Source organism: Strix uralensis, chromosome 2 (genome assembly GCF_047716275.1).
Source record: "Strix uralensis isolate ZFMK-TIS-50842 chromosome 2, bStrUra1, whole genome shotgun sequence".
NCBI lineage: Eukaryota > Metazoa > Chordata > Aves > Strigiformes > Strigidae > Strix > Strix uralensis.
The window spans coordinates 33037956-33061572 of record NC_133973.1 but is presented as its reverse complement, the minus strand read 5'-3'; the positions used below and the strand labels follow the sequence as shown (position 1 = coordinate 33061572).

The 23617-nt window shown below is 41.3% G+C and overlaps 1 protein-coding gene and 1 long non-coding RNA gene across 8 annotated transcripts; one reads left to right on the top strand and one right to left on the bottom strand.

Moving 5' to 3' along the window:
- Positions 1–150: 150 nt before the first annotated feature.
- LOC141939104 (uncharacterized) lies at positions 151–23194 on the bottom strand. 7 transcript variants are annotated; one of them, XM_074858181.1, is made up of 9 exons: positions 16330–23194; positions 13833–13970; positions 13177–13307; positions 12083–12162; positions 9262–9399; positions 9058–9172; positions 4136–4245; positions 2402–2518; positions 151–676 (listed from the first exon to the last, which is right to left on the bottom strand). In XM_074858181.1, the coding sequence occupies exon 1, from the start codon at positions 21834–21836 to the stop codon at positions 20004–20006; it is 1833 nt and encodes a 610-aa protein (XP_074714282.1). In that variant the 5' UTR covers positions 21837–23194; the 3' UTR covers positions 151–676; positions 2402–2518; positions 4136–4245; positions 9058–9172; positions 9262–9399; positions 12083–12162; positions 13177–13307; positions 13833–13970; positions 16330–20003. The 7 variants fall into 7 exon arrangements, with proteins under 7 accessions (XP_074714282.1, XP_074714283.1, XP_074714281.1 ...); XM_074858182.1 differs by lacking the exon at positions 9058–9172; XM_074858180.1 differs by lacking the exons at positions 9058–9172; positions 9262–9399.
- Positions 15791–17120, top strand: LOC141939105 (uncharacterized). Its single transcript, XR_012627474.1, has 2 exons — positions 15791–16476; positions 16638–17120. It is a non-coding gene; the product is annotated as an uncharacterized LOC141939105 (long non-coding RNA).
- Positions 23195–23617: the final 423 nt, after the last annotated feature.

The window sequence follows — 23617 nt, the reverse complement described above, 5'->3', positions numbered from 1 at the left end:
GATTCAGTGTTGGTTTAATCCTGAGCATATAATATATGCCAGTCTGTTGTCATGGAGGTAGTTGTGATACACTTTCTTTGCAGGATCAAGAATGGATGGCCTGGGAGAGATCACTTTCTTGCCCAAGCATGAAGAACCCTCATAGCACAGTTACCAAAAACTGAGGGGTTTATTTATTTCAATAAATTTATTTATTGTAAAATGCCTGTAAGGTAAAATGATTTTGTTTAATTTCCCTGTAAAAGTCTGGACACATATACATTGTTTAAAAAACCAGATACACACCAGGCTGGCCACTGTTCATCTTGCACACACTCCCACAGGACAAGTTAACCATGAGCTTCCCTGCCAGACCCTCAGGCAAAAATTTGAGAAAACAGATGGGCCTTACATTGTGCCCTGAAGGTCAATGGACGTCGGCTCTGCTAGGCCACTGGGAGAAGTAAATTCCTGAGCTGAGGATGTTTCACAAAGAAAGCAGAGCTTACACTCTCCAGATGTTCAAATTCAGGGTGTGTCAGCAAAAACTCTCTGGCTGTTTTCAGCTGTCAAGATAGCGCTTAGTGGAGGAGAAGAGGAAATTCCTCTGGCAGCCTCAGTCCAAGCTGTGCCGTTTCACTGGTCCAGACTGGTAGTCTTGGATTCACAGCATCAGAATCAATGCAGGAACCGATACCTGGAAACAAACGCAGTATGCAGGGACTGTGTATTTCATAAGGAACCTCTCTCTTGATAGTGTAGCTCATACGTGATATTCTTGTGTAATTATTTAATAAATTACCTGAAAGTTTCCTGCAGTATGAATTTTTTTTTTTTGGTCAACCATATTGTTTTGGTTTTCCTTCCAAAAACTTGGGGATGCACTGTGCAAAGCCTTCCTTCCAAAGCTCATTTGCATCCCACCTGTGTTTTAGTGCACAACCAAATCTCTCAACATTGCATAGTTCCCTTGCCACACAGCCACACGTCGCCCTCAAATCCCGGTTTCTGGCTTGGGCGTCCGAGTGTGCCATGCCGTGGCAGCAAGCAGCAGCTTCTCCAGAAGCTGCCCCCAACTCCCTCACAGGGAATGTGGCCAAAAGCAGACTATCTGAACAATGCCTGCTGCATACTCAAAGGGATGTTTTCTCCCATTTATTTTCTGTTTCTCCCCAGGTTATTTTTATTTTCTTGCTTATTTTTCAGTCTCAGAAGAATTAGCAACAAGCCCAAGTCTGCTATCATGTTGGTTCAAAGCACACAAACCAGTAGGAGCTCTGGGACAACTGATGGTTTAGGCCATTTGCCCATGTCTCTGATTTTCCCCTCAACAGGAAAAAAAGACAAAAAAAAAGAGATGTTGGTGAATGGATCTTTCCGTGAGATTTTCTTGCCCTTTCTCTCACTGGTGCCCTCAGTACAGAGATGGGTTTCTTGCCCCAGTCCCCAGTTTGGCTGCTGCTGTGGCCACTCAGGTTCTGGTCCCGCTGAAGCCAAGGGAGGATTTGCTTCAGACACTTAAGGGGAAACAGGGTCAGAGTTGGCGAGTGTTCGCAGAAGGAAAGTTGCACGGACTGTTAAAGTGGCTGGCAAACTACCAAGCTTGGCAAAACCCAGCAGTTCCTTCAACAGTGCCCTGCCTGGCAGCTGTAACCACAGCTGGTTCAGCAGGACATGGTGGTCAGCAGCTGGCTCTGTACAATACTCCCTTGCAGCAACTACCGGGTCTAGATAAAGTGTCCAAAACACCCTAGATCTGGCACTACCACCAGATGCGTCTTTTCAAACCCCTCAAGAACAGGCAGCTGGCTCCACCACGAGACAGGAGGTGCCCAAAACCTTTTAATAGTCCTGAGCACCTCTGCTGCAATCCTGAACTCCTGAACTTCAAGCGTACTGAGAGAAAGCTCCCCAACCTCAAAGGTACTGAGATAACGGGTTTGGAGAGGGTTTTGTTTGGTTCCCACCTTGCCTCCACATGAAGATCCTGAAGCTCCAGACTAAAACCAGCCTCCCAGCACCTCCAGGAGGGCTGGCTTTTGCACTGCCATCCAATCCCTCAGCCAGCTCACCTGCAGAGCTGGCGCTAAGGAGGCCCTCATTCAGTAATGCTAATCCGAGCATCCAAAAATCATTACTCACGCCTCCAAAACTCATGAAGTTGGCTTGAAAATAAGTCTTAGCTCTTTTTGTCTTTTCCTTCTGGGTTATGTTTTTTTTAGGTTAGTGTTGTATAGGTCATTTAGTCTAGCTCTGAGCATATGTGATCTCTCAAATATTTCTTTACATAGTTAATTCATGCCCAAATGAACACTCCTGTTTAACAAAATCAGACCAGTCCTAGTGAGGAAATTTTACAGATTAAGCCCTAAATATGTATGGAATGACCAAATCCATTTTGGGCGTAGAAAGTGCTACTTACAAATTTTCTGCAGAGAGGTTCCAGTCAACACATCCTTGTAAATCCTTCAATGAAAAACTGAAAGCTGGTTCCTGCTGGGTCCAAATAAAGCTTTTACACTTTTTACTCATAGACTTTCTAGAGAAACAGAGGGAAGAAAAACACAGCAGAAAAAAATAGTTCTGGGTTTGTATATTTACATGATTACAGAATCCCTCAAAGATGTGTTTGAATATGTCAGGATATCAGGTTGATTATTACGAAACCCAGTAGGTTATTCACTTCCGCACTTGTTTCTACAGCAAACACATACTTGCTCCCTCGAAGCAACACTGATTTATCCACCTGGCTGATGAACGCTAAGTATCGTGAAATATTTGGCAGGGAAGAAGAACTACTCATAAAAACTTTGGCTTTGATATCACTTTCAGACCCTGCTACTCCCTGTCTGCTTTTAATTTAAATGGCCAAAAGAGATAACGTGACTTGGGCTCTGGGTGCATATTTCTGCCTATCAAAAATAACATCTTAGTCCATTTAAAACATGGCCCATAAATACATACACAAAGGAAAACCAAGAAGGAGTAAAGAAAAAAGCTGCCAAATGATCAGAGTATTCTGCACTCCTGTAACCCCATCTGGAAAACTGCATCTGGTTCTGCTCTCCCCAATTCAACAAGTAAGTTGGTAAACTGAAGAAAATTCAGAAAAGGGCTATGAGACTGAAGAAATACTGAAATAATACACTTTACAGTGGAAGAACTTGGTCCTTTTAAGCCTAGCAAAGGGAGGGGGTGATTGCTCATAGTCTATATGTCTAAGTATGAACACAGGCTCACAGACAAAGCTATAATGAGATCCAGTGGTTGGGAGTCGAATCTAGACAAATTTGAGCTATAAAATAAGACACATATATTTAACAGTGAGGGTAATTAACCACCACAGCAACCCAGTGAGACATTATGGCAAAGTCTCCTTCTTTGGAATTCTTTAAATCAAAATCAGATGTTTTTCTAAAAGACATTGTATTTCAAACAGGAAGAAGCCTGATGCTGTGTGTCAAACAGGAAGGCGGGCTGGAGCATCGCAGTAGCCCATCTGGCATTACAAACCATAAATTAGAATCATTCTTTTGTAATGAACTAGATTCTCTGGGGAGAATCAAGAGAAAATGTTGCCATCGGAATTGGAAGTTAAGTTGTTGGAACAGGGACAGTGGAAAAGTGAAGTAAAGCATCATTTATACGGAGAGACACTATTTTTCATTCAATCAACTGATACAGTTTGATCAGCTTTCACTAGCTTGTCTGGAGTTTTTTCCAGCTATATCCGTTCATCTAATAAAATATTTTATCTCCTTATTCCACTTATTGTGGAAGATGACTGAAGGACTAGTCACAAGCTTGTCATTAGGAAATGCAAAGGGAGAGAGAAGCAGACTTACAATGAAGATGAGAAGAAGTTGCAAAACCCGGAAGGGTGAAGGACAAATGAGACAAAGTTGTGTTTATGTGATGAATCCAGGGATACACGTAAATACCTAGTGATTAGGTATGCAGTCACAATGCAGAAATTCTTGGTTTACTCATTACAAAGGTGCTGAGCTCCTGAGTGTGTGTGGAATTTGACACAAAATAATAGAAAAGTGACAACTCAATTGCTTTATCTACCTTTCAATTAGGGATCTCTATCTCATTTACGGAAAATAAGAGATCTAACTTCTGATGACCTTGTGCCCTTCTTCTCTTTACTTACATATACTTTGTATGGCATCGGGAGGGGTCCGACATATGGGCTGCTCACCCTTTCAGTCAAGTAACTGGAATTTCACAGATCTTCAGAAGCAGTGACTTCTGTAAAACAAACTATCAGAGCATGGAAAAGTGTTAGCTGAGTGGGCAGCAGAGAGATAAATGATTTACAAAGAGAAAACTGTGGATGGCTCTGTACAACATAAGGCACATCCTATTATTCCGAGGCAGAGCTTTCCTGTACCCACATTATATTGTGTGGAATTCCTAACCCTTCAGAACACAGACTATCATGGCTTAAAATTGCTGCTCTGGTACAAGCCATCAGTAACAAGCTTGATTTGCAGGAATGTTCAATTGCAGGACCCAGGGCACTTCAAGCTGCTTGCTGGCCCCTGAAGGACCAGTGATGGAGCAGGAAAAGCGAGTGTGATGAGTGTCCAGTCATACTTCTCATCGTCAGCTGGCTTCTGATGCCAATAAGCCTGCCCCTCACAGCAGCAAGCCTCTCACAGAAATAGCAAAGTGTTCTACTGTGCCAGACAGTCAAAGTGGGTATGAAAAACCAATCCACTGACTGACAGACAGAGAAGATTATGTAGCAAGATTATAATGAAATATCTAGTTATTAAGTGCACTGCAGCATTCTGAATCACTTAGAGTTATGATACAAGTACTCCTTTAGTCTCTCTCCTAAAATACAATAATGTAGGATGAGAAATAAGACAGATGAAAAAAAATAGATCTTTATCTTGAAACAAATAGAATACGTAGTTTTAAGTGGATCAAAGCCATACATAAATATATTTAAAGCATAGCAATAAAAATTAGTCCATTCTTACAAAAGTATATTTTTAGAAGTAACCCTATTGTTGTAATGGGATGATTTTTATATATAAGGATTACTACTTGAGGGGGTTAAAGGTTTTGACTCTCGATAGCCAAGGTTTTACTCAATTGGTTAAGCAGTAGCAATGAACAAATAAATATGTCATCCTGTGACAGATTAAAGCCATGTTTCTGAAAAACCCAGAAATGTGTACAAAAAGCATAATTACATGAGCTTAACTTTCGTAGAATTCTAAATAAAATGCTAACAAACTTCACGGTCATTCAAAGCATAATGCTCACGCCTTCACCGTACATGCCAAATGTATCTTGTTTCCAGTTGGTTAATTTCCAAATAGTGTAATATCAAAAATACAGAACAGTTCTAAGAATCTTTCCAAAATGTCAGAAATAATTACTTCTGAAGTATATCTCAATCAGTACATTCGAGTAAAATATCTAAATAAAAATCTTATTTAGAACTACATGTATTCAACATTAATATGTTTCCAACTATACCTGTATGCTTACGACAAAATATTTTTCCTAGAATCCACTATAAAGTTGCTTTTATATATTTTTACTATACTTTACTATCTTTTCAACATATCTCCTATTTGTGGATATAGATTAATTACAGGAAAACAGAATAAATTAATATATTGGAAAATATCTTCACAATGTATGTTTCTCATCACACAGAAATCCCCAGGCACGTAAACATCAGTAAAATTAAACACATGCATACACATGTGCAGAACAAGGATCACGCTAACCAAGACACTGTGGCCACAGCTAACTTATCAGTAGAGACCTTGAACATATATCAAAATTAAAAGACAGAGTTATCGATTTAACTTTAGGATAATGTGTTTTACCTATTATGCTTCTATTTATACACCCACTTACATGGTACATCAACAGAAAACAATGTACTGATCTCAAATAAATAATTCATTTCAGCTAATACATTAAGAATGCTCCTTAGAGAAACCCCTTAGTGGTACTCCAGAGTACAAATGGCACCTCTAGAACTACAAAGGGTATTGCAAATGGCCTGAAAAAAGATGCCACAAGCCAGAACCCACCTGGAAATGCCAGCCATTTGAGCTGTAACATTTTGCAAAAAACATTTTGCTCAAGGAGATGTGCGGCAGTGCTGGAGAGGGGCAGTAGCTGGGCCACAGGGCACTCAGCAGTGCCTGGCAATACAAGGCCAACCAGTGCTTTCCAAGAACACTGTTCTGGTTTGGAAAAAAAAAACAACAGGAAAACAAACAAAAAATCCCTCTGCTATGAAAAAGACTTTTCAAAGGCAGGTACAAGCCATCAGGTACTAAATTGCCATTGACAGTCAATAGGAATCAACTACCTAAGTGCTACTTCTGTCTCTGAAAATCCACCCTGAGGATTGTGCTACCACCATAAGGATGGCCAGAGAGTTTAACCTTTCTCCAGAAAGGTTTCCTTATATGCGACAAAAACATACTTAGATTTCACAAGTGTTTGAATTGCCCATCTAGCGTCCCAAAGATATCTTTTTTTATGCGGCCTTCTAACTTTCAGTTGCATATAAGGGCTCATAACACAAACCTTTGGCCATGTTCTTACTTTCTGTCCTTGAGAGTTTTCATGTTTCCAGTGAGCGAGGATGACCTCATGGCATTTACGTTTCTGTCCATATTCAATTCTTACGCGCTAACCAATACCAAACAACGTACAGTCATTCGCTTCAAGCAATACCAGAGGCAAGAGGTAGGCAAGAAGAAGGCTGGTTGCAAATGGTCACATCACCAACTACAGCTGGCACCAATTCCTGCATATTAATATCATCTGAAGAAAGGGTCATGCAAATTGCTGTTGGTGGTTGGTCGCATAGCAACAGCAGAGTGAGTGCAGAAACCCAAATATTATCAGACTATAGAGCTATGGCAAGCTCTCAGAAGGCAAGATAGTACAAATATATAATGAGTCTGCAGAGGAACAGGACAAAATAGAGGAAAACTACTCTTTTTAGCAGGAAATTAAAAATTAAAATATTGAAAAGCCCAAATGACTTTTCTGGTTCCATGAGATGCAGGAAGGTTTGGGGCTAAACACTGTGTGCAGCCACAACCATGGGACGAGTCAGGCTACACCTGGCCAGGAGGGTGATGGTGGGACTCTGCAGCTGCTCTCCCGCTTCCACGCTGCACTTGGAGCTGCTGGTGGTATTAGCAGGTGGGTGGCACTGGGACATCCGACAAGGGTCCCCTCCCCTGGATGCCCGTCTTGCCTCCCCATACACAAACCTGGGCACAGACACGGGGCATCACTTGGCCATCTAGTTCCTGTGGACATCTGTGGGACACAGACTTCTGAGTGCTTTCGTGCTTTGGGAAACACTTTTGCATTTCTAAGTCTCTGTTGCTTTTTGACGAGGGCTTTGAGATTGCTCTCAAAAGTAAAGTTTGCCATCCCTGTGAACGACAAGCACAGCTGAAGGACATCCTCCAGAATTTCTAGCACCCTGCAGGCATTATCATGCTCAAGAGTTTAATGTGCTACCACTCCAGCCTGGGATGGCTGTCTCCACAAAGTACCTCCACAAAGTAACCAAGGATCACTCTACGTTCACAGCAGGATTTCAAGAGTGCTCTTCAACTATTTCAGGAGCTTCAGCAACCAGAAAACCAACCTCCCTAACTAGAACCTTCTGATTGTCCCAGCAAAGTACATAGGCTGAATTTCCCCCTCAGCCATGGTGACAGGACACCTAGCTGTGCTATGTGACACACTGGAAGGAATTTACACTGACACCAAGCAATCTACTGCTTTTCTGCAGAGAAATACCAGGCTTCCATCTGCAGACCTGAGCCACAAGCACCCAGCATGAGTGAGCGCTAACTTCACATTCACACAACAGGATTTTTTTGTGTGTGTAAGTTAAAACAACCTACATATGCTTTGTAGGAGGATATGCAATTATCTGAAAATTTCACCTCAACAGTACATTGTTATTTTGATATATTTAATTTCAGTTAATGGGTTTAGAAGCTGTTTTTCCCTACCCAATGAAATGTAAATACATCTCATGACATATTAAGCAGAATCAAATACAAACTGATATGTACGGATGTTTTGCAGTGGGCTGCGTGAAGTCCTTTACTTGCTTCATAAACGCTAATCCACCTGGGACCTCAAAGTCTCCTGAGAGGCACCATCACCCACATCTGACAGAAGGGGTGCCATGGCCAAGGATGCTGTAGGACAGCTACAAAAAGAAGCCAGGTCTCCTGACTCCCACAGTACCTACCTTACATCCAGATCTCAGTTCTATGCAACTCAGGCTCTAACACCTCTCTCTTCATAGTACCAGAGTTTTTTGGAGTAGCACATGAAACAACATAACCATCATATAACTTGCTTTCTGTTTTTAAGTAGGGCAAGATTCACACATGCAGAGTAACGTTTCTCTTGGCAGGGTCTGTTTTACTAATTATTTATATTTGAAATGACTGTATTTCTACTTTGCCAAAAAACCCCAGTGAGTTTTGCAAATGAAGCGTGTAACAGTTCAGCTAACAGTTCATGGTCAAAGGCGGCATGGTGTTACACGTGCATTTAGTAGCAGGTACACTCACACTGCCAAGAGCTGCTTGAAGCCTATGACCCATGCAGGCGGACAGTGCAAAACAGCAGCAGAAGGCTTATATCTCACTGCCAACCACCTGCAGCCATCCAGTCATAGAACTACTGAGACCTGGTTTTCACACAAAAAAAATAAATGAAAGCATGCGGTCTGGATAACAACTGTGTCTCAATTCCAGCGAAGACCCTGTTCTGGACCATCGGCAAGCCAAGACTCCAGCACTTACGCTGCAGCCTCCCCACGGCCGGTTCAGATGCAGCCAGCCAGCCCACCCCTAGTGCTCCTTGCAGTCCTTCCTCCTTTCATAGCTCACAGTCTTTTATCTCCTGCCAGCGGTCAAGTATTTGACATTGGCATACAATCGACACCAGAGGTATTTTTCCAACTGCTTTCCCTTCTCAGACCATTGATTGCATTCTTCAGACTTCGCAAGGCCCAGGAGCCCTTTGGATTGCTTAGGGGCTTACCACTTGAATGTGGATCTTCAAAGATGGACTGGGGTTTGATATGGCTCAATTTGGTCTTGAATCACAAAATCTACCAACAGAGACAGTGGATGAACTATCCTCTGCAAGAATCCTTCTGCATGCAATGTAGAAAACAATCTGGTTGTTAGTGGCCATGGTGCAGTACCCATGTGTGTGGGTATACATATACTATGATTTTCTCACCAAGAGACATCTGATGAAAACACACATGAAATAGGTTTTCCAGTTGTTCTCACACTTAGTTTTCTGACTGAAACAGGGCTCACAGGCTGGGGAAGTTTGGATGCAAGCTGGCATTCTCCATGACAATGCTTACTGCTTCTGTAGGGAGCAAAACAAAAGGTCTGGAAGTAAATCCTGAAAATAAATCAGTGATAAAAAATGGCAGTGGGAAGAAGGCTGTGGGCAATGGCAGGTGAAAGGGACAGAAGGTCACGAGGAGTCAGTGTGGCTCTTGGTGTAATGAACTGACAACATCATCAAACCCCTGGCATACCCTGATAAAAGGTTTATTTAAAGAGCAGGTCTATAGGGAAGCTGGATCCAGACCCCTTGAGAGTGCCACAGGCATGAGTCCAGGGATTTCAGGCAGCACTACTCCATGCACAGCAGGCCAGACAAACCACTCTAGTTTCTGCTTTGATTTAGATGGGCCCCATGATCTGCACAAAGATATGCTGACAGCCTTGGGAAACTGCCCAGATGAGTTGCAGCCACTTTGTATTCTCCCCTCCGCAATCTCTTAGGTGCAAATTCAGAGCTGCATCCCTTTGAACTTGGCTACAGAAGAGCTGTATTTTTTTAACAAGACTAGTTTAGAGCAATGTCCCTGATGTTTGTCAAAGTTGTACTAGGATAAAAAAAGTTCATGTTGGGATGGCTTATCACAAATGGGTATGGGAAGTTAGTTTTGCTGGAGAACAGTACAACTCAGTCTCCGTAAAGGATATAAATACCATAATTGGGGAGGAAGGGCAAGTACAAAAACCATAGGTGATAAAGCTATTTCAGTGGAAGATCATCTTTAGACCAGGCCTTAACATGTAGCACAAAATCTCAGCTGGAATAGAAAAAAGTGCTAGAAACTGCTTTTAGATTCTTCTTCTTAAAAAACAAACCAACCAACCCACAAAAAAACCCAACATGCAGGATTTTTGTTTGATGGTTGCCTTCTGAATTCAGGGGCATATCAGATCTTTATTACTGAATAAGGATATAAAGTTTCTATGTGGAGTAACAAGTTCCTGGACTTTGTTCTTGAATCTGTGCCCCTCATGTGCTACAAGATCAAAGTGATCTTTTATCCTGTGAGTTATCATTTGCCCAAGATATTTACTGCTATTCCACAAACACAATTTCAGCAAAGATAAATTATATTAGCCTCATTTACCACTTCTTAGTGCGTACATAAGTGCCATCTTCTGGCCACAACAGGGACTGTAAGAGAAGTGGTAAAATTAAAAAAAAAAAAAAAAACAAAAAAAAAACCAACAAAGTTTTAAATCTAAGGAGTAAAGCCGGTGAAGAATTATTTGCTCTAGAGATAGTAGTGGACAAAGAGCAAGTGCCTATAGATTTAATGTGAAGAAATTTAATCTGGAAGGTGAAAGCTTCTTCCTAAAGTTCAGAGCCATCACATTCGCAAACATCCTTCTAATGTTTGTAGAGTGGGGAAGGACAGACACAAAGCTCGGCTTTTAGGTGTATTTTAATCAGATAACGTCATTCACTTCAGTTGGAAGCAGCTGCAGCCAGTGGCCCAGAAAGTCATTCTTATCCTGTGTTCCCAAGATCAACATGCTGAAACCTGAAAAGCTAAATAGATGCCACAAATGAGGATTGTGCCACCAGTACTTCTCAGTAGTACCAAGGAAAAGTTTTCAAATCCCTCTTAGGACACTTTAGAGTAGAGTTTCAAAGAACCTGGCATTTGTCAACCCTGTACTGTGGCGTTGAGCTGCAGCAGCAATACAAAGCCCTAGTGAAAATATGCACTTGAATCAAATGAATCTCAGCAATCTGTCCACACACCTCCCATGAAGACTGAGATGCCTACCTATTGCCACATCTTAAAATCTTAGGCCTAAGAATTGTCTCTTGCATATGATTTCTTTCTCCTCCCACAAGTATAATCTGACTAGAAATTTTTACCAGCAAAACCAAAAATTGCTTAAGAGTCCATTACATACTCCTTAAATACTTCATGGTTACATCCCACAGTAAATCAAGTATCACTGATAGTACCCAGAATTTTATTACACCCCATGACACCTAGCTGCCTTAAAATCCCATCTTCTGAAGTAGTGACTACATGATGACTACATGAACACCTTGATGTTAAAAAAAAAAATCTCTCTCATGAGTGTGAGGAAGAAACACCAAAAAAGCCAACTTCCAAAAGCTAGAAAGAAAATAATTACAAAACACGTCAACGGTTCTTGGCGATTTTTAAGTCTCACTCATTACAGCAGAGGAAAAAAGGACTGAACATATTTTTCGAATGCCTGACAGACAATATAAAATAAGGCACTTGAACACAGGTTTACAGAATGGGTTACTGTAAATACAGATTAAACAATATACTGCAAACAGATTATACACAAATAGAAATCTCTTTAAAACCCAGAACTCCTTTTGCCCTGGATAATATGGGGAGGGAAGGAGAGGCTAGAAGGAACAATAGAGAGCTATTTATTGTTTCAGTGCAAGATGTTTGGCACAAACTCTTTTGAGACCTAAAGTGAGCTTGATGGGTTTTGTGATAATCATGAAGGACAAAGCTCCCAGTGCTTCTGACCTACTGATGCCAGCAGGAGGTTAAGTACAGAGCAAAGGAACTGAGGCCGGCAATAATGTATCACCAAAACCTGTGGAAGCTTTATCTCAGTGAAATTCAGAAGCACAGAACTTAAATGAGGACATCAGGATTTGATCCTATTTAAAACTGATTTTGCAAAATAGGTATCAGTGCTGGAAGAGGTGAATGTTCCCAGGCTTTACTCACAAGAAACATAGTAGGCTGAAAGCTCATTTCATAAAGACAGCATTTTCTGCTTCTGTTGGCCGTGTAATCTATTTCTTCTCCTAAATAAACAAGCAAACACAGAAATCAAGAAACAGAATTCCTATCTATTTGGACACGAACAGTTTTTTGCTCCTTCTCGCCCGACTTACAGAGGGGGTGGGAAAAACCCTTTAAGTCAAATTTCATTGAATCCAAAATTAAATACTTTGTTTTAAAATACCTAACAAGAAAGGGGATAAAGAACTAGGACCACAAAGTTACCAGAAAGAGACAGAGGTTGTACAAGCAGTGAACAGTTTCACATTTCTAAAATTTTTATTGCTATTGGCTTACACATATGCCTAGAAATTGATTCAAACACAGAATGGCAGTTGCCTTAGAATTGCAGACATTTTTTCAAATAAATCATTCACTAAAAATGTCATTTGTGATTCCCAATTAAAAAAACCACTTGCTTCCGGTTGTGCAGGTTTTCTAAAGCACCGAATAATTAATTTTAATGTGATGATGTGAATACATTTGTTACTGTTGTTCTTATAATGTGCTAGACAGACTATTGACCATCACATATAAGATGTATTTCTGTATGTTTCCTTGCTCTGTGTCCTAAATTCCACATGTTCACATCATCTCTTAAACCACAGTTAAACACTGAATTTTTCAAAATACTTAATTAGTCTTTATTTAACGGCTGTTAGCTCTCAGCAGTCTCTATGCCTCTGATGGGCAGCAGGAACAGCAGTACCACAGTATTACAAGAGAGGAAGTAATTTCTGACATACTTTGATCTTCAGTCTTGCACCTACAGTAAAACCTTGTCTAGTCTCATAATCTTGCCAGCCTCCACATCAGACCAGAAGAGGTTGGTGAAATAACTATGGAGAAGCAAAGTGGGAAGGCTGTTCTCATGTGTCTACCAGCAAAAGCAATTCTAGATGCACAGAAAACCTAAATGGTGGTTTGTCTTCTACCAAGTTAATATTCTATCCCATATAAGCTTTCAAGTGCAAAACCTCCGTTCACTTAATAAGGAGTTGCACAGAGATCTTACAAAGTGAGCTCCTTGTTATTACCTTGCTGTATGATATGGAATCTCTGTAAATACTGGGGTGATATTCAAGATCCACTGGAGGCAGGGGATTAGTGGGCAGTCCCATTTCCATGCAGTTATCCAAGATATTTTGTTAAAGGCAGAGGCTTCCTCCTGTCTGCAAAATATTAAAATAAATTGTTACATTAAGCATCAGATATAGACAAGCCACACCCTCAGTGGTTAGATATCCATCAACAGCAGTTTTAGATATTGTCTCATCAGCAGTAGAAAAAAGCCAAGTATTTTTTTAACACTAAAGCCAAGCCTACAGTAGTAACATTATGGCAGAGCATAAAAATCTAAATGCTTACACAGACAAAAACCATAAATCCCCCCTGCTCCAACTTGCCTCAATAAGTAGTTCAAAAGTAAACCCCTGCCAGAAAGAAGTATTTCACACCACACTCAAATCTTGGTATTCATTGAGAATACAAGAAAAAGCCCCACAGCTAGAATATCTTAAAGTGCAAGCATCAGATCCAGCTGTCTGCACCAGGTCGCCCGCAGAATCACCTTGCTTTACTTTGGTCACTTATATCCCTCCAACAGTGCAAAGGAAGAGAGACAATCTCTAAGTGACCAGCTGTTAAACTTCACAGATTTTTCTAGGTGAGAACCTTAACTATACCTGCATACTTATGGTGGAAGTTGAAAGGTAGCTCTGTCCAAAGCTTCTGCACACTGATTTACCCCACAAAGCAGGCAGGCAAAATACTCCCTCTCCTATGAAGTTTCCACTATGGGCTGCTTGTCAGTAAAACTTGAGTTTACAAACTGTAAAAGAACAGATCAGCATCCATAAGCATCAGTTTAACTCTCAAGGACAGAATCACAGTGCTGGGCCTACAATTTTAATCCTGCCAGAGTACAGAGTGAAGGAAAGAAACTCTTTCCTCAAAGACCTATTGATTTCAGGGATCTGATTTTAGCATGGCCTGTATTTGATGCCAACATTTAGAGAACAGTAAGTAAATCCCTCCCCGTGATGTGAGGCAGAGCTACCCAGAGCGCCAATCACATTGTAAATACTTATATCATGATAAACATATACAGTATTATTTTAATAAATAATATAAAGGCATAGCAATATATTGAACATCACAGGAAAACTAGTTTTGCTTTCTATAGAACACAGGATTTCATGAAATTCTAGTAAAAAAAAAAAGTTGCCCCATAAGTTAAATTACACTAGTAAATAAGAGTAATCATGTGCAAGTGATAACTAATCCTTATTGAATGAGTCAGAAATACTGATAGGCAGACACAGATAATCAAAGAACAGGGAATATGACATTTTTATGGATGATTGGTGTCAATCATTTTCTTTGTCAATAATGATGGACAATGCTAGTAATTTAGGAGACTGAGCAAAATTTAGGATTCTTAACATCTTCAAAGATCAAGATTTAATGTTACTGCCAGAAAAAAATGACAGACATATCATTATGTAAAACTCTTTAAATGCTTAAGCTAACTGAAATTCAGTTAAACTTGAATTTTTATTATGTATAAAATGACAAGGACTATACTGAATTCAAAAACATTTCAGATTTCAACAAGCTTGAATAAGACTTGCACATGTATTTCATCAGCTGGTACAAAGACAAAAAGAATCATTACATCAAGTAACCATAATTTGTTCTCGACAGCAATTTCCATACATTGCTGTGCCCATTTATTGCCCATCTGTCAGAAACAAAAGTAAGCAAGCTTAACAAACTAAACCCATGCACCAACACAAGTCAAAACTGTTAAATGTAAGACATATGGAATAATATGGAACAATATTTTAAAATATATATTACATGAACAACAAGAGTGATATTAAATGCTCTGAGCCACACTGGATTGCATGGTCTTTGAGGCAAGGACCATCCTTTATATTGTACAAATATATAACACAATGTTGGGCACTGTACACCACGTCTTTAGACAATGCCTGATGTTGTCATAAAAGCAAATTTAAATAACAAACCTGCTGCAAGCTCCAGTACCTACAAATGTGAAATTGACAAAAGTATAATGAAAAGAACATGCTTTTCATTAAGAAGTTATACGATTGCCTCCTCTCTCTACAGGTAGTCATAATATAATACAAGCAATGGGAAATTTTCCTTAAAAATTACCGAACATACTAACTGATCTAGCAGATCAGCTTTGAATAGCAAAGCCATAGACTTGTAAAACCCAGACAAGTCTAAAGTTGCAGTAATTAACCTACTTTACCCTTTCCCACCCCCAAATCCTAACATTCAGCCCCTGAGGAATCAGAATTTAATTCTCAATGAACAAACACAAGTTGCCAGGGATAATTCTACAGATCCTAAGGATTTATCTGTACTGCAGGTGGAATCAGGACCATATTACAGCACAGACATAACCACATCAGACTTTAGCTTGGTAGGCGAGTGGGCAGAGAGCTTAGCACAGCAAGGTAGGCACTAACACAGCTAGCCCATTGAGCACCGAGGAACTGCAGCGACCAGCGCTTGTATTAGACAATTCTGAAACACACTGGGGTACAGCTACATTAGTTTTTCCCCCTGCAGGTTACATAAAATCCAATTATGCATAAAGTCTGATTACAAACATGCTACAAAAGCAGATTTTTTTAAAAAATAAGATTTATAATGTCGCAGTAGAGACGGACACGACAAACATCAGATTGTGTAAAATGACCAAAATGGCTACAAAAGCGCCTTTATTGTTCTAACAAGCCTTTTTATAACCTTCTTCAAAGTAGGTGTTCATACAGGATTGGTTTACTTTAGTAACTAACAGTTCATGATTGGGTGATAGTTTCTCGCCTGAATCGTCAGGACAGTTCCTCTTATCTTAGTTCTCTAATCTTGTTTCCATGGCACTTCTCGGGACTTTCCGGCCTCTCATGGATACACTGGAATCTCGTCAAGGTTAAATTCTTCTTCAGTTAGACTAGAGGCAGACCCGCTGCCTCCCCCGACAATTCCCCCTTTTTGTATTTGTGCTAGAAATATTGCAGAAGCAGTCTTCTGCAGGGCCCTTTGCAGAAGACTGACAAGACATGGCAACATCAAAAGCACAGTCACAATTACCAAGATCATGACCCCCACAGTTTTGACCAGAGATATCAACCATCCAGAAAGTCCCCAACCTTTAAACATCCTTGTTAACCAATCTAATCCATCTTCTTCTGTTAAATGTTTGACACCATCCTTTAGCTGCTGTATGCTTTTGAAAATAGATTCTGAGTGGTCAGACAAATTCATGCAACACATTCCTTCAAAATCTTCACATCCATGTCCTTGCGTTAAAAGCAAAAAGTCAATAGCAGCTCTATTCTGTAAAGTAGCATGTCTAACACTATCAACATCAGTTAAAAGGCCACTTAAAGCTAAAGAGGTAGCATTAGTTTGTTTGCTAAGCCAACACCCTAACTTTGTTAGTTTTTTCAATGCAGAGTTACCCAGACATTCTGTTCGGGTTGTGGAACTACCCATCCTTCACCCTGATGCAGGTTCCAGCACAGGCAGAACACACCGAGCAGGAACCCAGCAAGGGCCGGCACCTGTAGAGACACAAGCATAACCCCTGCCCCAGGTTAATAGCTCACATGGTCTACTCCACTGGCCAGTAATTAGATCTCTAACATGCACTTTGATGTCTTTTTGCAAATCCTGTTTTGAAAAAAGAGAAGAGAAATGCTGAAAAAGAGGAGGTAGAGAAGAATTATCCCCATAATGGAGAAAGTTAAGAACATAAACTGCTTTATCTAAACATGCCTGTGGTGGTTCCCCAATCATTCCCCCTTTTTGTTTTTGAAGCTGCCGCTTCAACGTACTATGTGCACGCTCAACAACTGCTTGTCCTGTTGGGGAATGGGGAATTCCTGTAACATGAGTAACACCCCACAAATTGAAAAATGTTTGAACCTTCTGTGAAACGTATGCTGGGCCATTGTCCGTTTTTATTTGGCGTGGTACCCCAAGCATAGAGAAAGCCTTTTGGAAGTGTCGAACTACATCTTTTCCTGTCTCCCCGTTATGTGCTGTTGCTATTAAGGCATGAGAATAAGTATCAATGGAAACATGAACATACTTCTGTCGGCCAAATTCATTTATGTGAGTAACATCAGTTTGCCAAATCTGTAAAGCCTGCGTACCTCTGGGGTTAGTACCAAAATACACTGGTGTGTGAGTTCCTTGGCAGTCAGGGCAGGCAGCTACAATAGACCGAGCTTCCGCATGAGACAAGCCGAACTGCCGTCGTAAAGCTCGATATCCTTGGTGAAAAAATTGATGTGATAATACAGCTTGTTGCTTTATGTTAGGAACAGTATTCAGAGCCATAGCGGAAACAAGAGCATCCGCTCTGGCATTACCTTCTGTATAAAATCCTGGTAAAGTAGTATGACTACGGATGTACATGATAAAATAAGGTTCTGTCCGTAGTTGAATACTTTTCCAGAGTTCTAAAAGTACATCAAATAACAATTGATTGTCTGACATGGTCAAAACCACTTTGTCTAGTCGGGAAACTAAGTTAGCTACATATGCTGAGTCAGTTACAATATTTACAGGAGTAGGAAAAACAGAAAAAACAACAGCCATTGCACGTAGCTCCACTACTTGTGGAGAACCTTTTTGATGTACTACTCTGTTGTTCCAATTGTCGTTTTCATACCATACTACTGCTGCTTTACCTGTTTTTCCTGAGCCATCTGTAAAAACAGTAGGGCCGTTCACTGGTTCTGGGCGGCTTAAATTTTTTTTGACCAAATCATATTTCTCGAGCAAATTTCAGTAGCGGGTGTGACGGCAGGTGATATGACACCTGTCCCTGAAAACCCGCCATGGCTGCCTGTAGTTCATAATTATTTGCCAAGCACCATTCAAAATACCAGTTTTGAACAGGTAAAACAATCGTAGTTGGGTCACGCCCTATTAGTTCTGTACATCGTTTTCTGGCTTTTATGATTACATCAGCAATAAGCTCAAACAGTCCAGGAGCAGTTTTTCGTGGTCGGAATGACAGAAACATCCATTCTAGAATGTGCAATGGGTCATCCCACTCAGAATTCCACTGCACCAAAGCACCAAATGGTACAGTTTTGTCAATTAGTACAAAGAGTTGCACCAATTGAGACAGATCTATTCGAGAAACAAATTTCTCATGTATAGATCGTTCCACCATGTGAATTACCTTTATTGCTTCCTCAGTTAATACTCTGGGTTCTGTTGGATCATTGGAATTTTTTAATAATTCCAATAAAGGTTGCAGTTGTGAATTGGTCAGTCCGAGATAGGGTCTAATCCAATTCAGAGATCCCATTAACTTCTGTACATCATTAAGGGTTTTAACTTCAAGGTTAAGTTTCACAGGTTGAAGCATTACCTGCCTAGCTGTGACTGTTAGTCCTAAATACTTCCAGGGTTCTACTTTCTGCACCTTTTCGGGGGCAATAACTAATCCATAGTGTTGTAATGAATTTCTAGTCACATTCTCCATGTCATTCAACTGCTCCTTGTTGTTTGATGCTAACAGGATGTCATCCATGTAATGGTAACAATAACTGGTAGGGAATCTTTCCCTTACAGGTGACAAAGCTTGTGCCACAAACCATTGACAAATCGTCAGCGAATTTTTCATGCCCTGCGGCAGAACTCTCCATTGATATCTTTTTGTGGGTTCTGCATGATTGACAGAAGGCACAGAGAATGCAAATTTTTCTCTGTCTTGAAAGGCTAATGGTATTGTAAAAAAACAATCCTTGAGATCCATGACAATGATTTCCCAATCTTTAGGGATCATGGCCGGTGAAGGCATGCCTGGTTGTAGAGCCCCCATCATGGCCATGACAGCATTGATCTGCCGCAGGTCATGCAAAAATCGCCATTTTCCTGATTTCTTTTTTATCACAAACACTGGAGTATTCCAGGGGCTCTGAGAGGGTTCAATGTGTCCAGCAGCTAGTTGTTCTGCCACCAATTCCTGCAGGGCCTTTAATTTCTCCGTTGGTAGGGGCCACTGATCCACCCACACAGGGCTATTCGTTAACCAGGTTAACACAAGCGTGGGTTGTCTAACACCCTGCAGCACAGTGGCCCCCGTTAAAAATCCGTAGTAATCTTCACCCCCCACTGTGACAAGCAATCTCTCCCCCATACATTGAGGGGAGCTGCTGTCACATATGGCTTAACGACTGCTTGTTGGCCCTCAGGATTGGTGATCAGAACTGCCGTAGCTGCTGTTCTTGCTCGTGCGGAGCCTCCCAGCCCCACTACCCCTGTGTCCACATCCTCTGTTGGCCAGGTGGATGGCCACAGATAATTAGAAATAATAGTCACATCGGCGCCCGTGTCTAGGAGCCCCGCAAGCCTTACTGTAGTCGGCGAATGTCCGTGATTCAACAGTGTACACGTCATATGTGGTCGGGATGATGAAACAGTCTGAGACCAGCAAACTTGAGGAGGTCCCGTAGAGCCGAAGCCTCCATCGCATCGCAGTCGCTGTTCTGCTTTTGAAACACAACTCGGAAAAAGAATAAGTTGAGCAACGCGAGTACCTTTTGGGAGTGTTACTGGTGGGTAGGGGGTTGAAACCAGCGCGCAAATTTGACCAGTAAAATCAGCATCAATAACTCCTACATGCACAATTAGTCCATTTAACGTGCTACTTGATCTTTCTAGTAGCAATGCACTCAGTCCTTGACCTATAGGACCCCTCGCATCAAGAGGGACCTTAACAATGTCTTTGGTGACTATAGTTACTGTGTCGGCGGTGGATACATCCAACCCTGCTGAGCCAGTTGTTGCGGCTGATAGCTGTTCACAGAGGGGATTTGACCTGCTGTCTGGAGGGGATTTGTTGTCTTCGCGCACCCTCTCGCGCTCTTCTTGGGTTTCCCTGTATCGGTTGCCCATTAGCATGAAACTTGGAACGACATTGTTTCGCGAAATGTCCCAATTTCCCACATTTATTGCAATTAGTTCCTGGTGGGACAGTCATGGGCTGCTTGCCTGCCGATCTTCTGTTCGGGCAATTTACTTTCATATGACCGTCTTTACCACATCCAAAGCATTTTCCTGTATTTCGCATGTTCATGGCAGTAGCTAAAGCTGCCATTTTATGTTCCACTGTACCAACCTTTGAACATGCGGCCACCATGTCAGGAATAGAAGGATCTCCTGGTAAAGACTGTATTATCTTTTGGCAGTCCTCATTAGCATTATCCTTTGCTAGCTGTTTGCACAACATTTGCCTTAATGTCTCATCTTCTACCTGTTTTTCCAGTGTGGCAGATATTTTTTTTATAAACTGCAAAAAGGGCTCTCTGGGGCCTTGGCGGATAGCAATGTATTTTTGTTTTGAAGCTGACATTTCCATGGTTTGCTTTAATGCCGTAATTCCTATATGTTGTGCCTGTTCAAGAACAATCGGAGGCCACGTAGCTTGCAGCTGAGGGTTACTAAATGGTCCCTCGCCAAGCAAGGCGTCTTCTCCGAGTCCTAACCTCGGATCGCCTTGTGGCAGTCGAGCGTTATTTTGTGCAGCTGCTCGTGCCATCTGCCTCCAAGTAGATTGAAACACTTGTAATTGTACCGGCTGAAACAGCACTTGTGCGAGATGTGTAACATCATATGGACACAACAAATCTGTGCTAATTATTCGAATAAGTTGCATGACCTCAGGAGAATTGATTCCGAATTTCTGTGCTTTATTCTGCAAATCCTGCACCACCTTCCAACTGATCGGATTGTGCTCATCATGCTCATTTGTGCCTGCAACAGCTTTATAAACAGGGAATGCACCATGAGCCTCCTTTGCTGCATCCACAGACTGTGGACAGGCTGGGGTTGGAGAGTACGGGCTGAGGCGTTCGACCAGATCCCAGTTGCCAGCCTCAGCAGCATACTTTCTAACTCCCTCCCAAAATCGATCAGGGGACCTTGGAATTACAGTTACTGTGGATGGAGGGAGAGTCCATGGCTGGGCTTTCTTCACCATGGGTTTATCTGTGATATGTAGAGTTTGCAAAGCCGTGGTTAAAGCTTCTTCTCCCTCACTTTCATTTTCGCTCTCGCTCTCTGGCTCTGTGTTACCCGCCGTATTTTCCTCCTCGGGGGGGGCTGATGGAATCAGCCCTTCTGCTGCTGCGCCGCTAGGGGCTGCCGCTGCACCGCCCTCATCGCCCCGCAAAATATTTAATGGAGGAGGAGGAGGTGGGCGAGGGCGCGATCTGCTTTTGCCCGTGAGGGGTTTCCTGCCTGCTATTCCTGAGGCTGAGGTATCCCCTGCATTTGTCCCTTTGCCACAGTCCTCCCCGTCATTGTCTTCAGGTCGAATGTCTGTTAGTTTCCCATCAGAGGCCTCACACTCTATCTTCCATTCCTTTAAGGTTTCACTCAATAAGCGCCAGGTGGTTGCCAACTCACATGCCTCTTTTTGTCCTTTAGAAACCTCATCCCATAGTTTCAATCCTACTGCTTGCCATGCGCTCACACTGAATGCAGTAACTGTTGTGGCTTCAAAGCCTTGCATCTTACTCCATAGCAAGATCTTTTTCAGGCTTTGTTCTGAGGTCTTAATCCCCTTTCTTTTTAATAGGGCTTTCCAGGTAGACAAAATTGTCTCCTCTTCCTTTGTTAATGACTGCCCCATAATTACAGTCCCGTTCCCGGTGGCTCACCTTTTTAGGTGTCGAAGTTCAGGTCCGGACCAAGCAGATTCCCTCTGCTCTCAGCTACACCGGGCTCCGTCTCCGTGGCTCTTCCCGCCGCCGTTATACTTCTCCTTTAAATGATCACTTCGCTCTAATCACGTTGGGGTCACCATTTGTCGCAGTAGAGACGGACACGACAAACATCAGATTGTGTAAAATGACCAAAATGGCTACAAAAGCGCCTTTATTGTTCTAACAAGCCTTTTTATAACCTTCTTCAAAGTAGGTGTTCATACAGGATTGGTTTACTTTAGTAACTAACAGTTCATGATTGGGTGATAGTTTCTCGCCTGAATCGTCAGGACAGTTCCTCTTATCTTAGTTCTCTAATCTTGTTTCCATGGCACTTCTCGGGACTTTCCGGCCTCTCATGGATACACTGGAATCTCATCAAGGTTAAATTCTTCTTCAGTTAGACTGGAGGCAGACCCGCTGCCTCCCCCGACATTATAATAAAACAATACCTAATACATAAATAACAATGAGGAAAACTGAAGGATTTAACACACAGTTTTTAGGAGCCACCTCTAGAGAACCTATAGGGACACCCTGTGAAAGGCAAATATATAATAAAAAAAAAGAATTTTTAATAAGTAAAAGAACTGCCATATTTAACGTGAATTTCCAGAACCACTGTCAGCTTTTCCTGTCCTGGGAAGGTTTTGTTTTTCTGTACTGTGTATAAGCTACTAACAGTGTGTTGAGAGAGCTGCATTTGCATTATCAAGTATATACTGAAGGAACGTAATGTCAGGTACTCACCATTATAAAAACAGCTGTCACCATTTAATACCTAGGTTTCAAACCTGAAAATTAATCACCAATGCAGGAAGTCCATTCTCACTCATTCTCCCTCCCTAAGCCAAGAGCCCTCAAAGAAATCAGTCTTACTTCTCAGAAAGCTTTTTAGGTGATGCAAGAACTGGTCAGAGATAACTTATGTTTTTTCAACTTCTCAGCGCATACTCCAGTTCTACCTTTGTTGTTCATGTTTTTCAAGTGGCAGAACAAGCTACCTTTTGTGAATTTTTGGACAGTGACATGAACAAGAACAGTAGTAAAAGCTACATATTAATTAATTTACCATGTTGAAAATGGCAAAAATCACAAAAAGCAAAGACACTAAGACTAGATGGGCAATATTATCTTTTCCCCCCACACTCTTCTCTAGCTTGGCAGCTTTCTTTAAAGAAGAACTATGAAAACTAGAATTATTTTTTTCTGATAAAAGATCAACCTATAGAAATTCACGACATCTGGAAGAGCTTTCCATCTGCTACTAGAACCCATTTATTTTAAAAATTCCTCTGAATATCAGCCATACAACTGTACACAAACTTCTCCTTATGTGTTCCATAATCTGAGTAGAACAAGAGTTCTTGTTACTCTGTCAACTTTCTTTGAATTTCAAAATATTTGCTTTTAAAGGGGACTAATTGCTGGACAGCCATTTATTGATGACAGGAAGAAGAGATTCCTCAGAGTAATCTGCATTTGATTAACAACTCAAACACCAGGCACAGTGTAAGAGTAGAACACAGAGGAAAGCCAAATATACTTTATGTGAGATTTCTGAAACATTCTAAGTCCCCTCTTTCCAATTTATTCCCTTGCTAATGTACTGGAGTTAAAAAATGAAATTGCAAGTTAAACAGTAACATTTTGAACATACCATATCATACAACACTCTGTAAACCTGAAATAGCTATGGTTCGACACC

What these genes read in the sequence shown, in the direction of transcription:
- LOC141939104 (XM_074858181.1), bottom strand. Translation starts at nt 21,836, where the DNA reads ATGGGGCAGTCATTAACAAAGGAAGAGGAGACAATTTTGTCTACCTGG.